This window comes from Ostrea edulis, chromosome 9 (genome assembly GCF_947568905.1).
Source record: "Ostrea edulis chromosome 9, xbOstEdul1.1, whole genome shotgun sequence".
Lineage (NCBI taxonomy): Eukaryota > Metazoa > Mollusca > Bivalvia > Ostreida > Ostreidae > Ostrea > Ostrea edulis.
This window is the reverse complement of record NC_079172.1, coordinates 27,118,276-27,134,832: the sequence shown is the minus strand read 5'-3', so window position 1 is coordinate 27,134,832 and position 16,557 is coordinate 27,118,276. Positions and strand designations below refer to the sequence as shown.

Sequence of the window (16,557 nt, the reverse complement as noted above, 5' to 3'; positions counted from 1 at the left end):
CTAAGTTAGACTGTACTACAGAGAATCTATTCCAACTGTCATCTAATGAAGTGATACAGAAGAACTGAACTTTAAATATGTTACAAATATCATTTTAGTGGAATATAAACAAGTACCTCGTTAAATAGTTGGAACTGTTGAAGAATATCTCCTCAGAGGCTGGACTTGGTTTCTATTTTTCCACCAAAAGCCCCAACCTCGGATATTATTCTGCAATAAATTCCATCGAATTATATGCAGCCATAATTTCCTACATACAGTTATCTATAAATGTCCATATCCCGTCACAAAAATAAAAATCCCAATCACTATGTGTCTTTTATTGAATCATTCCACTGTGACACCTTTATTATCCACGTTAATTATGTATTCTGAAAACATTGTAATTGCATTTGTAACCGATACCCAAACTTTCAACACGATAAAACATATCTCCTGTTACTAAAGGACAGGTTTAATTAATAATGAATTAGTTGCACATCTGTCAGCCCTTTGACCAAGATTTTCCTTAATTCCACCGCTAATTATATATCATTCCATGAAATGAATGTCTTTTACATTCTAGTACCTGAAAACATGATCACAATCAACGTGTTAATAGTTGATACATGCCTAGTTAAGAAACCCTGAGAGCTTGCTATGGAATTCCAACAACTGTTTTATAGATAAAGGTAAGTAGTTATTTTATGTATAAACACTACGTAAATCTTCCTACCACACATTTACCTTATAAAGTTTGGATGATAAATACACTTGTAACCAGTTTCTGTTGACGGCTATTAGTACTGCCCTCTGACAACGAATCCGCATTTGGTCTCTAGTCGTTTGTGTGCAGCATTCTAACTGACATTGAATTCTACCACATGTGTTCCATTAAAGTATGCAAGCTTCCTTTCTCCTCCTTAACCACTTCTTGCGGTGGATCTTGCTTTCTTTGAAAGGTTGTCATTACATGGGTACATTCATTACCACCGGATAAAGTCTCAAAGTGACAAACTTGGCCATCAATTTGACAATGAACCATGTTTTAAAATGTATACATGTATATTTCTAAAATATATCATACTGACAAAACTAATAACAAGCAGTTACTTTGCAATATTTTTATGATTTATAAATTTATAAGTATTTAGAATATGAAATCATATAGATTGTAGTTATAATTTAATTTTGTTTGTTACACACAATTTGATTGGCTAAACAATACACTAACCATTATGATGTCATTCACAGATGCTTATCATTCTCTTTAAAAATCATTCTGAAACATAATTAAAAGTGTACTTCTTAAGACAAAAATTATACCATAAGGATTGAATTACTAAATGATGCACTATAGAACAATAAAGACATAATTAGTACCATGTTCTATTATAATTAAATTACATACTTGGCTATCAAATTTCTTATTAGTACCTGTAAATTGAAAATATTGTGGATCTTCTCTCTCCTTTTCACAAAATATCAACATAAAATTTACTAAATGATGCACTATAGAACAATAAAGACATAATTTGTACCATGTTCTATTATAATTAAATTACATACTTGGCTATCAAATTTCTTATTAGTACCTGTAAATTGAAAATATTGTGGATCTTCTCTCTCCTTTTCACAAAATATCAACATAAAATTTGCTATGTCAGTTTAAACCGTTTAGCATGAAAATCCACAATGGTTTATCAAAGAAAAATCAAAACAAAACCATTACCGTAAAACATGCAATATATGTACACAATGTACAAAAACTTTCAATTTATTAATTCATAAATAATGTCACAGATTAGCATACCTGAGGTAATATTGCATTATTTGACAAGTATGACCCATGTATATTTAAAACATTGGGCTGTTAAATGTGATTATCAACAAAAAACAATTATATCTAATAGAAAAGATTATCTATAATCCTTTGTTAACTAATGCTTATGGCGTCACATTTGTCACTCCACAAATGAACGACACTGCTATTTGGTGTTTTTCTTTCTTGTAAGAGACGATTGATCCGACCATCGAAAAGTCCATACATTCCTCCTGAAATCAAAAATTCAATTTATATCTTACAAAATACTTAATAACATATAAGCAGCTAGAATATCAGCGATTTTGGCATTATCAGTGAGGGTGTTGAGATTGCTAAAATTGAATATCGCTAACAATTTATTCCGCAATAGTTATCTTTCTTGGAATATAAAGTCACTAAAATTACCTCTCGCTAAATAGATATACCCATTTTTATGGAACAATTGTTAAATTTGTGTCTATAGCTTAAAATTCCACTTAAACGGTATTGCCATATCAAAAAATAATTCAAAAGATTCATGATTGTCAATGTATTACAAAGGTCTATAATTGAGACAATCAGGTATACCTGTATGAACGAATAGAATTTTATTTCCCTGGAATCTCTGAGGATTGTTTTGGAGCTCGGACACTAGGCCTCGGGCAGCTTTCCCAGTGTATGTGGGATCTAGAATCACTCCTGTTTTTGCCCCAGTGTCCATAATGAATTCTACAGAATGATGAAAGAAACAGATCATTGATTTTCATTTTATAAATGAGATTGTAAAATTTATTAACTTTTAATATTGGCATATTTGATGAAGTACATATGTTGGGGGGGGGGGGGGGGGGGGGGGTTGATGTATTTTATTTTATTTCAGAATTTTAAAAGGTTGATATGGAAATGATTGAGAAATTTCACATTAATATTATGATTTTTTTTCCATGGAGAAAGCAAAAACAAAGTATGTTTTAATTTAAACACAAAGGGATTCTTAGATCAGACCATGAATTGTTCAATGTTTTTGGATTTGGGTCAATATGCCATTTAGAAAGTCAAGATTCAAAATATGCAAATATGATATATTTCATACACATTACAGTTTGGGTGTGTTTCATGGGGTTATAAAATCAGAACATTGTTACATTTCCATTTGAACATACACATGCATAACTCGTCAATCTTAAATTTCAGGTTTTTCCCTCTAGGCCCCCATTAAATCCAAAATTTTAAAGCTGAACACGATTTGAATTTTAGATTTTCAAATTTTGATTTCCACATTTCTAATGTTTACAATGCTTAACTAAAGTATTTCTAATGGTCAGCAAAAATTTGAATATCATTTGTTGAGTTACAAGTGTCGATACAGCACTCCCATTTCTTTGTTATATAAACAAGGCCCGTGCCACGTTTTTGTCTACATATAGATTGCTTCATAAAAAATAGCATGTTTAAAACAAAATGAGATGTGACAAACACTAGAAACTGTTTAATTATGTTCAGAATCAACTTATAAATTGAAAAATCTGCTTTAAACAAAATTTTTACTAGTATACATTAAATGTATTTAACCTTTGTAAATGCATCTGGGTGCAATACATGCATTTAAAACATCTTGATTCAAACGTTTCAGTGACTAAAAACAGGAATATATGTAAACATGGCAGTTAGCATGTCTTTTTTAAAATTATGTTTAAGATGTTTTAAAGATTGCACATTATTTATCCCAAAACTTTTTTCTGAGGGCGATATAGTGGGGCAAGCTATAGGGGATGCCCTATTTCGCCATCTCCCAGAGGGCATGATTTTATATGAAATCAGAGCTTCAACATCATTTACATTCTGGATTATGTTTTGGTTGAAAAAATCCATAAACCTAAAAATGAAATAAATTTGGCCTAGCTAAAAGATAGTAGTTTTCTTTTCTGTGTATTATAACATACCCAATTCTTCCTCAGTTGAAAGACCATAACCCCGGCCTTTATAGCCATCTATGATATCTAGAATATCCTCTGATCTGACCTCGGTCAGTCCAAGTTCTGATAGTGTCTCATTGATATGATTATGGAAGTATTTGGCATCATCACTCACTGTCATTGCATGTACTCTACAAAAATAGAAATTTCATAACTTGTGATGATTGTTATTGCATAAATCTTTTAGCATTATACAGTAAAATTCTCTAATGCAATGCTGGTTTGATATGATCTTTTGGCTTTAATACATGATGCCTTTTTTAAAACACAAACCTTAAGATTTAATTCATAAATCAAAGTGAAAGAAAACAGATACTGTACGATTCCTAAATATATGCGAGGAATTTATTATCATGTAATTTCATAAAAGGCATCACTTAAGAAATAAAATTAATCACTTTTAATTTTCTGTTGCTAGAATACATATAAGAACTATGTTCATATATGTGCTGACAAATGACAGAAGTGCGGGCTCTTGAGAAATTTCCTAACAGTGTAATACGGTTAAGTTATTCATGATGTCTATCTAAATATGTACGATACTTCATAACACTGGATTGGAAGTTGTTCCTTATGCTGGAATCGAACTGGAAGCCGATGAAACTTTTGAAGCGCTATTCGATGCCACTATTTAGAGAACATCGACAGCGTACGATTGATTGTTTGATTATATAATGACTAAAGTCTCTCTTGAGAATATATCACTCACATGAAGACGTTACCATTGTCGGTGAAGGGCTGCAAAATTTAGGCCTATGCTCAGCGCTTATGGCACTGAGGGATCTTTATCGTGCTACACCTGCTGTGACAAGGATCTCAGTTTTTGCAGTCCTATCTGAAGGACCGCCCCCATTTATTCGCCTCTTACAACAAGCAAGGGGTACTGATCGAGGACTATTTTAAACAGGACCGACAGTTAACAACAAATTCACCAAAGGTTTGGTGATGTCCTATCAAAATTCAACAAAATGCTCAAAGTGATGCAATGGACATTGCAATGAATGTCAAAACTGGATGTGTCCCTAGCAATATGCAGATCTCTGAATCGAAAGTTTGTAGATATGAAACTTAAATAAAATTCTTCAAAAAGACCTTATCAGTTAATGTTGCAAAGTACATGTATTAGGTATAAAGAAAATAAGTCTTTGAAACCTGAAATACTTCTAATTTATTGTAAACTATATCAACAAAGTTGAAAAATATTAAGTTTATGTGGTAAACAAATGATATCTGATGATTTTAGATCTTTCTTATTAGGCGCCCGCTTTTTAAAATCACTCTTAATTCAATTAAAAATTTTTATATTTCTTGTATTCGCTCGCCTCATAATTTTTATCTCCAAAATCAAAAATAATATTTGTAAAATAATTTCGCCCTCTCGCCTCACTTTTTTTGTTTGAAAATCCGAAGAACTATTTTACAAATTGATGTGGCTTTAAGTACTCACGAAAAATATTAGGAATCTACAGTGATACATGTTCGTTGCTCGAAGAATGTAAATCTTGGACACTGTATATGGATTTATTATATACCAATCAATGTATCGTTCTTTGATACTGTGGATTTGACAGCGTGTGATCCGGTTTTCCGGATCACCACACTGTGGTTTTCTGATTCCGTATCAGTATCCTTTGAAACTGATGCCGTCACAATGACGTCACAATGCATCAACGCAACGTTATTTGTGGAAAATATTGAACGCGTCACAAACGAAACTGCGTACACAAAACATAATTTCATAGTATGTCTGTGTTTTTGATAGTTTGGATTACATTTATTATCTTAGAAATGTGGATTTAAAATGCAGAAGGGGGTATATAATAAATTTATCATTACTACAGTAACTTGATCCGAAGAGTTGGATCACGTCTCGTTGACAGGCGCTGATCATCAGATCAAACTCGACACTTCGCGTCTCGTGTGATCTGATGATCCGCGCCTGTCAACTCGACATGATCCGACTCTTCGGATCAAGTTACTGTAGTAATAATATATATTTATTATATACCCATCAATGTATCGTTCTTTGATACTGTGGATTTCACAGCGTGTGATCCGGTTTTCCGGATCACCACACTATGGTTTTCTGATTCCGTATCAGTATCCTCTGAAACTGATGCCGTCACAATGACGTCACAATGCAACAACGCAACGTTATTTGTGGAAAATGTTGACCGCATCACAAACGAACCTGCGTATACAAAACATAATTTCATGGTACATGTATGTCTGTGTTTTTGATCATTTGGATTACATTTATTATCTTATAAATGTGGATTTAAAATGCACAAGGGGGTATATGATAGTGATGAAACGATTGTCGCCGATGATCGATTGTCGGTCGTTCAGAGACCCACGATGCTACTAATCGATTACAAAATAAAAGTCGCCGACATCGTTGACCAAATAAAATCCGGAAATCACTTCAACTTTGTTCAAATTTTATTTTCTGTATGTCAAACCCGATCAAATATAAGCAAAGAAAATGGCGGGAGATGTGAAGGATGGTAACAACAATGACATTCAACGGTCAAAATAAAGGAGCCTATCTTTGATATCTTTGATACATTGAGATTATAGATAAATTCCATTACTTGATATATTGGAATTCTGATTTATATACCAGTGAATAAATGAAACAAAGAAGAATTCAAATGTTGTTTCCATACATTTAATGATTCTGTTACATCTAATTTGAGGGGAAAACACTTAAATGACAATTCCGATTATAATCGATTATTAATCGAGTACATGTATCCGATTATTGCAGATAATCGATTGTGGTTTTAGGTCCGATTGCCCATCACTAGTATATGATAAATTTATCATTACTACAGTAACTTGATCCGAAGAGTTGGATCACATCTCGTTGACAGGTGCGGATCATCAGATCAAACTCGACGCTTCGCGACTCATGTGATCTGATGATCCGCGCCTGTCAACTCGACGTGATCCGACTCTTCGGATCAAGTTACTGTAGTAATAATATATATGTATCTGTACTAACTTGAACTTTGATCCTGTGAGATGATTGGCTATACATAATCCAGCAACTGTTCCTCCACTTCCACAAGTCACCACAATGTCTGTGATATCTGATATCTGGATGTATCAATTTGAGCTGTTTACATACATACATACAGACAGACATACAGATATACATACAGATAGATATACAGACAGTTGCTTCAGTTGATCAAATGTAAATTCTGAAGAACCTCAGTTAAATGTGTTGATGATAAAAATTACAAGAGGCCCATGGGCCACATCACTCACATGAGTCACGTTGGCCCATATTTAAAGATTTTCCCTAAATGTTTGCATATAAAAGTTTGATCCCTATTGTGGCCCCAACCTACTCCCTGGGGCCATGATTTTTACAAACTTGAATCTGCACTATGTCAGGAAGTTTTCATGTAAATATAAACTTCTATGACCTAGTGGTTCTTGAGAAGATTTTTAAAGAATTTCTCTGTGTATTTGTATGTAGAACTTTGATCCCCTTTTGTGGCCCCATCCTACCCCCAAAGGTAATGATTTTAACAGACTTGAATCTCCATTATTTTAGGAAGCTTTCATGTAAATTTCAGCTCTTCTGGTCCAGTCGTTCTTGAGAAGATATTTAAATGACCCCACCTTATTTTTGCATTTTTGTGATTATCTCCCCTTCATTTGAACAAACTTCACCTAAGGATGCTTTTTGCCAAGTTTGGTTGAAATTGGCCCAGTGGTTCTGGAAAAGAAGTCGAAAATGTGAAAAGTTTACGGACGGAGGACAACAGGCGATCAGAAAAGCTCACTTGAGCTTTCAGCTCAAGTGAGCTAAGAAATGTATCATACTCTATCTTGTGTATGTGAGATAAATAACTAAAATTATAGACAGGAACTCAAAACATGAAATACTTGCAGAAGACTGCATTTCTTCGAAAACCATAAGGAACCCAAACATTCCTACAGTATTGGATCCACCCACAGGAATTAAGTAGCTCTCTTCTCCTGTCTTCTCTCTGACACATAAAAAATGTACCAATCAATGGTAAGGCAGTGCAGAAGTTGTAGTGTCTTGCTTCATCAAATCCAAAAGTCATTATAGACAAGAGACCCATGGGCCTTAATGGTCAATTGAGTTACAAAGTCCATCCCGTGCAAGAATACATCTGTATGACAAAACCAATTTTTACAAGATTGTTATGCATAGCCATATGTCCCCTGCTATATCACAAAAAAGGTTGAAGCAGAAAAGTCCCATAACTCCGATAAAATTTGTCAAATCAAAATCAAAGTGTAATCAACTACATAATGTGACTAACAATCCTATAAAATTTGAACAAAATCTGTTGAGAGGTTTCCGAGGAGATGCGTCCACAAGTGTTCCCATAGTGTAGCATGTACAAATTCAACAAAGTCCCATAACTCCTGTAAAATTTGTCGAATCAAAATGGCAGTGCAACATGATCAACTACATACATGTATGGTGACTAACGATCCTACAAAATTTGAATAAAATCCGTTAAGCGGTTTCCGAGGAGTTGTGTCCACAAGGTCAAGTGTGATGGACGGACACTAGTATTTCTATGTCCCCCTCCACGTTGCAGCATGGCACAAAAGTTCTCGAAGTACATTGTACATACAGTGTACGGCTATAAAAGGATTTCTTTTCATCGAAAGATACACTGTATTGTATGTTTATATATTAAAATAATCCTGTATTGTATGTTTAATCCATTCAGCAAACAGGTATACAAAAGATCTAGTAAAATAATTATACAAATATTTCCTTTTCTAAATGTTTGACCGAAAAATGAATTACAATGTTTTGTAGAAAAGGTATGTAACCATAATCATAACACAGAATCAAATCATTCAAAGTTTCATATCAATCACAATACATGAACAAATGTAATCATAATGAATAGGAAATTAATCTTTCCATTATCTTACCATACCGAATAGCTTTAGCCAGCTTTTCCATTCGCGGGTTCAATTCCGTGTGGTAGGGGGATGATTTAGGCACCATGTACATATGAGCACCACACATTCGGTTAAGTAAAACATTGCCTTCACAACCAACATCATCTACATTCTACAATTAACCAAGACAATTCTAATTTAGAAACTATACTCTTGATCATCAATTTATCACTGTACACAACAGTATTATATACAGTCAAACCTCGTTATCTCAACTTGATGGAACCGAGAAAAAACTTCAAGATATCTGAGGATTCGAGGTTCTGAGGGTAAAATACTTAAAGAGTAAGTGGTTGGAACATCCGAGTCACTTCGACATATCCATGGTATTTGAGATATTGGTGTTTGAGAGATCGAAGTTCAACTGTATCTCCTTCAAAGACGTTTTCTGAAGATGTTGATACAACAAACTCAACAACTTTTAAACTGGTTTTTTCTTCAGATAAAAATAAAATAATCTTTCTCATATCTGATACAATGACTCAGTGGTCAATGTCACATTGACAAGATTGACTACAACATAGTAACTGAAATATATCAACATTCAACAATGTGGTTTGTCTTTTCTATATAGACATCTTAGTTCAGGCTAGAATTACAGAGATGCATGACACTGTGTGCTCAACATTTTTACAAGTAACAAAGGTCTTTGTTACTTGTAAAAATGTTGAGCACACAGTGTCATAATTTTGATGCATCAATATAATAAACATATAATTACACATGTCGAAAAATATCTCCTGAAACAATGTGTGCAAAAAAAAAAAAAAAAATTCTGTTGTGTCATAAATTTAACATTTCAAAGGTTTGTATGGGACTATACATCTCTAGTTGTCCATCACACAGTTTCCATGGACTAATGAGCTGCAGCTAGTGCAACTGTACCAGAGTAACTTGTAAAGAAAAAAAAATACCAGTATCAATTTCAATTTAGCATTGTTCACACTGTACTATATGTTCAGTTATACTATAATCACGAGAGACTGTCGATAGTACCTTAACATCAGCCCTGAGGATTAGATGTGGAGTCATTCCTAATTCTCTGGCAGCTAAAGCAGTAATCCTACAATGATTGGACTGGATTCCACCACAAGTTATCACATGTTTACAGTTCTTAGACACTGCATCAGCCAATAAGAATTCAAGTTTTCTGACCTGTCAAAATAACAAATATTAACATCTACAACCAGAAAATGAACCAGGGCTGCGTTCAAGATCGTAGAGGCTAGCCTAGGGGCTACAAAAGGTGGCTGATTGTGCCATTTTACACTTTATCGTCTTTTTGTTATTTCAAGGCGAAAAGACAACAAAACGATATCAACTTTTTATCACGAAATGATTAACTACATGTAGCTCCTACATGTATATCCTAGCCGCTACAATTTTGAACGTAGCCCAGGTACAGCTGGCCAGTAATTTTCTGACCTCTGTTTCACATAGATTTCATGGGATATTATCCAAGACATTCTCTATTTGATTTGAACTTGACAAAATTCATGCTCAAATATATAATCTAAGTTGTATGTAACTATCATGGGATTAGCAAAATTCAATGAATAACACACTCTGAACTGACTCGGAGTAAAATTAGGAAATGGGGTATTTTAAAAGAAAAGTGTTTACATTAAGGAGGTGCATGTATGCTACACCAGATAAATTTGATATGGATAAAAAGTGGAGGATATGTACAACAATATTTTGAAATTGAAAACTTTCAAATTTACTTTATTTAGTCAAAAAATGCAGTTTTAGTAGAAAGCAATCTGAGAAAAATTTAAAACCCTCGTCAGATTCGAACACGCGATCTACTGTTCAGCAGTCGACTTGCTAATCTACAGAGCTACTCTGAGCTAGGCAAGAATTTTTTAAATGAGCAGACAAACATTGCTAATATTTATATTTTCATCCATGTTTTAAAAGGAAGTCGGACATTATGACGATTTAAGAGTACCTCCTTAATACTATGGTAATCTTGAATGGAAACTTATAAGTACCTTATTTCCTGCAATGGCTGTTCCGTCGGTATCCTCTCGCCTGAGAAATACATGAAATGACTCCGGAACACCAGGAAGATTCCAGGAATTTATTTGATTATTTTTGTGGCTAAGCTGTCAAAAATGAATTATGAATAACATATAATTTAACCAGAGGTGCCTTGAATTAGAAATGGAGCTTGCAAATTGTGGGTATATAGTTTCTGGATCTATTTAGATGAACAAGTGATCTTTATTCCATCGACATATATACTGTAGATTCCTTATTTCACGCGAGTACTTAATATGGCAAAAGGACTCGTATACGTCAAATCCCGTGCACATTAATTCGCATGTCGTCTGTTAATCAAGAGTACTTGCATGTATTTTAGCACCAGAAAATTAAAAGCTAGTTATTTTATTTTGCAAATGATGCCTCTTGCGAAATTACGCGATAATAAATTTCTCGCGTGTATTTAGGAATGTACAGTATATATATATATACTAGTCTACATGTACATGAATATATTGTTTCATGCTTACTGGTATCATGAACTTAGGGATGTGTTGAAGACCTTGAGCCCATATTGGTGGAACAAACACCTTCAATCTAGACAACATTGATGAGGAAGATGCTGCCATGCTACCTTTAAAAAAATAGTATTTAAATGAACAAAACCAGATTTTGATTACAAATTTTAAAGATTCATAAATTCATGACACATCTACAAATGTATTAAATATGAATCAATCAAATACCATGATAAATATAATATCAATCAAATACCAAAAAAAAAAGACTTATTCAATCTTTATTTCATGTTATCATACTTTCAAGTAAAATACTCGAATCTGATTGGTCGAGAAGCATTTGAAAAAACACATTGTTACCCTCTGAGAACAGAGAGCATGCGCTCCAGGGTGATAGTATCTAGCAACGGGTAACAGTACTTGGCAACACTTGAACAGGTGATATTATAAAAAAAATTATCACATGTGTCAAATTCATGCATATATGATTCACCGTAGATTGTTAGACGACGTCGTTTGAGCGTTTGTAATAAACAGGAATACCCGCATCGATATACGAAATATCGCATGACAATGATTGTTCAAATGTCAACAGACGTAAGTCTTTCTGCTTTGTTGTTTATATAACATTCAGTATAATAAAACAAATATTGCATGTAGTTGAGGGTAACATTGAAAATTTTCATCCCTCGAGAAACCATTGTCAACCTCGGCCTCAGTTGACAATGGTTTTCTCGGGGTGAATATTTTCAATGTTACTCAACTACATGCAATATTTATATAATATAATATTGGATAGTGACCAGCTGTAAAATCTGTGATTTGTTTTGTGGGGGGAGGGGGAGACAAAAAGAAACCTGGTGTAATCATGAAAGATAAGCAGTTCCAATGATAGTTATATAACACATACATGTATACTACATTCTTTATTATGCCATCTGAATATTAAACAATAGGTATAGCCAGCCATTTATTCATTAGACAATTTTCATAAATTACCAAATTCACAATAAAGACTCCTAGTAATTTTCTTAAAACATATTCAACAACAACAACAAAATTATTTATTCTCAAATGAATACAACACATGTAAATTGTAAAGAAGTAATTTGTGATATATAATATGATATTGAACACTGCATGCAGAATGTAAAATGGAGGACATTAAAAAGAACATGGAGAACATACCCTCTCCTTTGAAGAAAAACTAACGCATAATGATACATATGCCCCGGACTACAAATTCAGTACACCCACTCATGGTCACGAGTCTCATGACATATTGTGGTTTAAACATTAAAAGATACACAAACTGTAGTGTTTAAAGTAACAAATTTTGTTTTAAATACACCAAAATCGTTATATACTTTTAAATACCATTTACAACACATTCTGAGTCCATTTTATCTTCAAGATATCTTGACGTTGCGTGATGGCCTATGGTGTATACCTGCGACCTACTTCTGTATATAACGTCCCGAGCGAGATAAACGACCCACTGACAGACTATCAAACAGCATAAGGTAGGACTACTAAAATTACCTGTATTGTGAAAAGATACTGTCACCTACATTTTTTCACGACTATTTCTCCGATTATCTTAGACTGCCGTCTAATAAAACTTTATTTACTTTGTTGAAATTCAAACAGGATAACTTTAGACGATCACTAAATTAAAAAACCCAGCCAAACCTTATAGTTCCGAATGTGTTTCAGTATAATTTTGTTTAGGACTTTAATGCTGTCAAAATTATACCATGATAAACAAAATCATAATTAAAATTATTAAGAACACTGATGAAACAATTATGGGAATAATATTCACACAGCATTTGAAATTATACATGCGCATAATGTTCCCCGACATGGAACGAATCGTTCGAGTGCATTCATTGTTTTTTAGGACTTCAATGACATTTTAATTGTAGACTTGCAAACGTAGTATGTTTTCCATGATAATAAAGTAAGAATGAGTTCAAAGAAAAGTTCTTTTTTAGGACCAGAGACAGGAACGCTGCATAATCCGAGGAAGACTAGGAAATCTCCCTACGCGGCCAGGCCGATCATCACGGTACCAACCCAGAGGCCGAAAGATTTTGTGAAAAACAACTCCAAGAAAATGTCAATGGGACAGTTTAGATCGAAAACAAACAACTCCAGCACTCGTGAAAAGAACCAAGGCAGAGAACAAAACGTTCAAAATCAAGTACCGGTAGACATGCATAAACCGTCAACTGAATTTGAAGGAACTGATAGTTCACAAGGAAGAGAAAATGACAGTGCAACTCAAAGCGAAGAACCGAAAACGACCGAAGTACTCAGGGAATCTTCTCAAAATGACAAAAAGGAGAACGATGCTGAAAGAGAAGACGACGGGGAACAGAATGGCGAAATTCATAGCGATCCCGCAAAGTCCGAAAATACAGCTATTGACGTAGCCAGAGATTCAGAAGAACCGAATAACGATAACAGTGTTACAAGTGGTGTGAAATTGAGAAGCCTCAAATCTTCATCAGAAAATATCAACAAGTCTTTTTCTGCAAATAATGCAGAGCCAAAAGAATCGTTCATTTCACCCGAAATTTGCTTGGATCACGATGGAGAGACAATGATTATGTTCTGCAGCGACTGTAAGTCATCGGTATGTTCCGAGTGCATCAGAACCAAACACAAGGAGCACGACTGGGTTCAACTCCATAAAGCCGGAATAGAAATGCGAAAGAAGCTCACCCAGTACAGAACAGACATCAACAAAACCATCCTTCCTAATCTCGCGGCATGTCTGGAGAAAGCGCGAATGGAAAAGGAAAGAGTTCAAAGTCAAACCATGAAAAAAATGGAAGAAATTGTTGCTCAGAGAGATAGAATTCTAGCAACAGTCTCTAGACTAAGCCAAGTGATGCTGAATTCTTGTGAGGAAGAACTTAAAGGAAATGATATCACCATCAATAAAATGGAAACCGATGTTTCTGAACTGGAACTCGTGGCCTCCAAGTTGGAGGATGCCACTTTAAACTGTGCGAGCGACGCAGAGACTGTCCAGATGGAAACTCGACTCTCGTCTATTCTTCTCAAGACAGAACCAAACGAGGCGACTTTTAATGCAGACATCAATTTCATACCTGGAGAAATCGACACAGATCAGATTCAAATCATGCTTGGGAAATTAATTGGTTTAGAAGACGAAACTGCAGAACAAGCAGACGACAATCCAGATGAAGTTGCCATGGTGAGCTCGCGGTCACCAAGAAGACCACTACGACCACTGAATGATTTCCAGAAATGCGTTCAATGTAAACGGATGGTTAAAAATGTCATCAAAGTTAAATATATGTGTGGACATAAGATATGTAATTATTGCTGGTTTGCTACTATGAATAGTACCCGTTGTCCCAAGTGCAACACACTTTAAATTTACTTGTCATGAATTGTACAAGTTTCATGTAATGGACATGTTTAATTGCTTATTGTACAGGTACTCCAAGAATTGTGAACTGGCAACTTGAATGCATGCTTCCTTACAACACTTTTCACATACAGTATTATCTCTCTACCAATGAATGCCCTTAGTAGTCTCGATTTATGTCTACAGGGGATTATCAGTGTTATGTAGTAAGTATATTTACAAATATTTGTGTCTTTTAACTCCCACCTCTCAAAGGTATCTCTATGTCTTAAGTCTGTAATCTACTTGCACATCACAAGTTCGGCCTCAACAATGCTCTACATTGTTCAGCAAGTCTAACAATTCTTTGTGTTGTATTACATCTCTAAACTCCATAAAATACAATCATACAACAGTTAAATTTTTTCAATTTATTAATATTTTTCATGAAAAAATGAAAAGAAATATACAATGTGATGCTTAGCTGTCAGACAATAAATGCAACAACCATCTGTTAATCTCCAAAACACTAGTATACCGATCAAACACTAGTATACCCATCAAACACTAGTATACTGATCAAACACTAGTATCTCGGTCAAACACTCGTATACCGATCAAAAACTAGTATACCAGTCAAGCACACTAGTATCCCGGTCAAATACTAGTATATCGATCAAACACTAGTATACCAATCAAGCACTAGTATCTCAGTCAAACACTAGTATACTGAACAAACACTAGTATATCAGTCATTTGTAAACCATTAGTACTACTTCTAGTAGTCACACCTGATTTATAAATTTCTACTTTTGTACACACCCCACACTTTATAGTCTACTTACTATTTCTAAAAACCTCCTGTTTTCATAACTTGGTGGCAGAGTAGGAGTAAAATGTGTAACATGTCGGATGACAAAATAAATAAAATGAGAGAAAATAGACAATTTTTTTCTGTCATGATGCAACAAATGATTTTCAAAATGATAAAACTACACTGATGCATAACAAGGACATTTAATGAAGGTAAACAATTAATCAGACCCTGCAGCCCCACGAGATTATTACCACTTCAGCCTTTAACACATACAACTCTGCATCTAATGTTTTCATAGGGAACTTGTTCATTCTTCACTGAATTTTGGATTTCATTAAAAATAATTGCAATGAACCAGATGCTATTTAAAGCATTCTTTTTAAAAAAAATAAACCTGTCTTTTTACACAGGGTGGAAATTTTAGGTACATTATACATGCATTAAGAGAGGGTCAGCAATGTCTTTTTGTCATCAGGTTGTAAGTTGTCATCCATGGATTGGTCAATCTGGTATCCTTTCACCGATTGGTCAATGCTATGATCTTTCCTTCTTTTTGATTGGTCTCTTACTGACATGTTTATTGATAATTTCCGATATTTTCTGTTTATGATCCAGCACTTTTAACATATTTGTTCTGGATTCCTCAAGTTGATCCATTATGAGTTTGCATCTTTGAATGTTGGCCTGAAAGAAAAAATGAATGAAATAAACTTGTACCAATACATCAAATCTGCCACCATTTGGTCTAAAAATGAAGTGCAAATGCCAGTAGAAGAAAATAATAGCAATGCAGCATCAAATAATCAACTTAAACTATTCAAAACTTTTGGGCGAGATCATCTGGGACCTAATACAGGGGCAGATTCTGGAATTTTTTAAGGGGGGGGGGGGGGGGGGTCTATTGTTAATATTGGTTTTCAAAGGGGAGGTTCCACCCTCAAAATATGTTATTTTTAGCAAAATTTTCTGACAAATGGGGTGTGTGTGTGTCTTTACCCCCCCCCCCAACCCCCTTCTGGATCTGCCAACTGTGATATATAAGAAAATAAATTGCCATGTTCCTTTTTTTCTTTCTAAGCTGCTGTTAGCTACACACTTGAAATTTGAATTTACTTTCCACA

At 34.3% G+C, this 16,557-nt stretch overlaps 3 protein-coding genes across 9 annotated transcripts in view; 1 reads left to right on the top strand and 2 right to left on the bottom strand.

Annotated features, from left to right (window-relative positions):
• Window positions 1-1,492: 1,492 nt before the first annotated feature.
• LOC125657593 (uncharacterized) lies at window positions 1,493-12,891 on the bottom strand. Of its 3 annotated transcripts, none has more exons than XM_056150005.1 (10): window positions 12,612-12,891; window positions 11,247-11,350; window positions 10,725-10,838; window positions 9,727-9,885; window positions 8,706-8,842; window positions 7,667-7,766; window positions 6,767-6,861; window positions 3,727-3,890; window positions 2,372-2,512; window positions 1,493-2,034 (listed from the first exon to the last, which is right to left on the bottom strand). In XM_056150005.1, the coding sequence occupies exons 1-10, from the start codon at window positions 12,634-12,636 to the stop codon at window positions 1,916-1,918; spliced, it is 1,158 nt and encodes a 385-aa protein (XP_056005980.1). In that variant the 5' UTR covers window positions 12,637-12,891; the 3' UTR covers window positions 1,493-1,915. The 3 variants fall into 3 exon arrangements, with proteins under 3 accessions (XP_056005980.1, XP_048744229.1, XP_056005981.1); XM_048888272.2 differs by having other exon boundaries at window positions 12,777-12,890; XM_056150006.1 differs by having other exon boundaries at window positions 12,806-12,824.
• Window positions 12,647-15,055, top strand: LOC130050309 (uncharacterized). Its single transcript, XM_056150004.1, has 2 exons — window positions 12,647-12,757; window positions 13,232-15,055. The coding sequence occupies exon 2, from the start codon at window positions 13,354-13,356 to the stop codon at window positions 14,644-14,646; it is 1,293 nt and encodes a 430-aa protein (XP_056005979.1). The 5' UTR covers window positions 12,647-12,757; window positions 13,232-13,353; the 3' UTR covers window positions 14,647-15,055.
• LOC125657592 (histone deacetylase complex subunit SAP130-like) overlaps window positions 15,036-16,557 on the bottom strand; it is a 31,259-nt gene continuing 29,737 nt past the window's right edge. For all 5 annotated transcript variants that reach the window (XM_056150003.1, XM_048888271.2, XM_056150001.1 and 2 more), the window contains one exon: window positions 15,036-16,120. In XM_056150003.1, coding sequence (XP_056005978.1) covers window positions 15,971-16,120 — 150 coding nt within the window. In that variant the 3' untranslated portion in view covers window positions 15,036-15,970. The remainder of the gene's footprint in view (window positions 16,121-16,557) is intronic.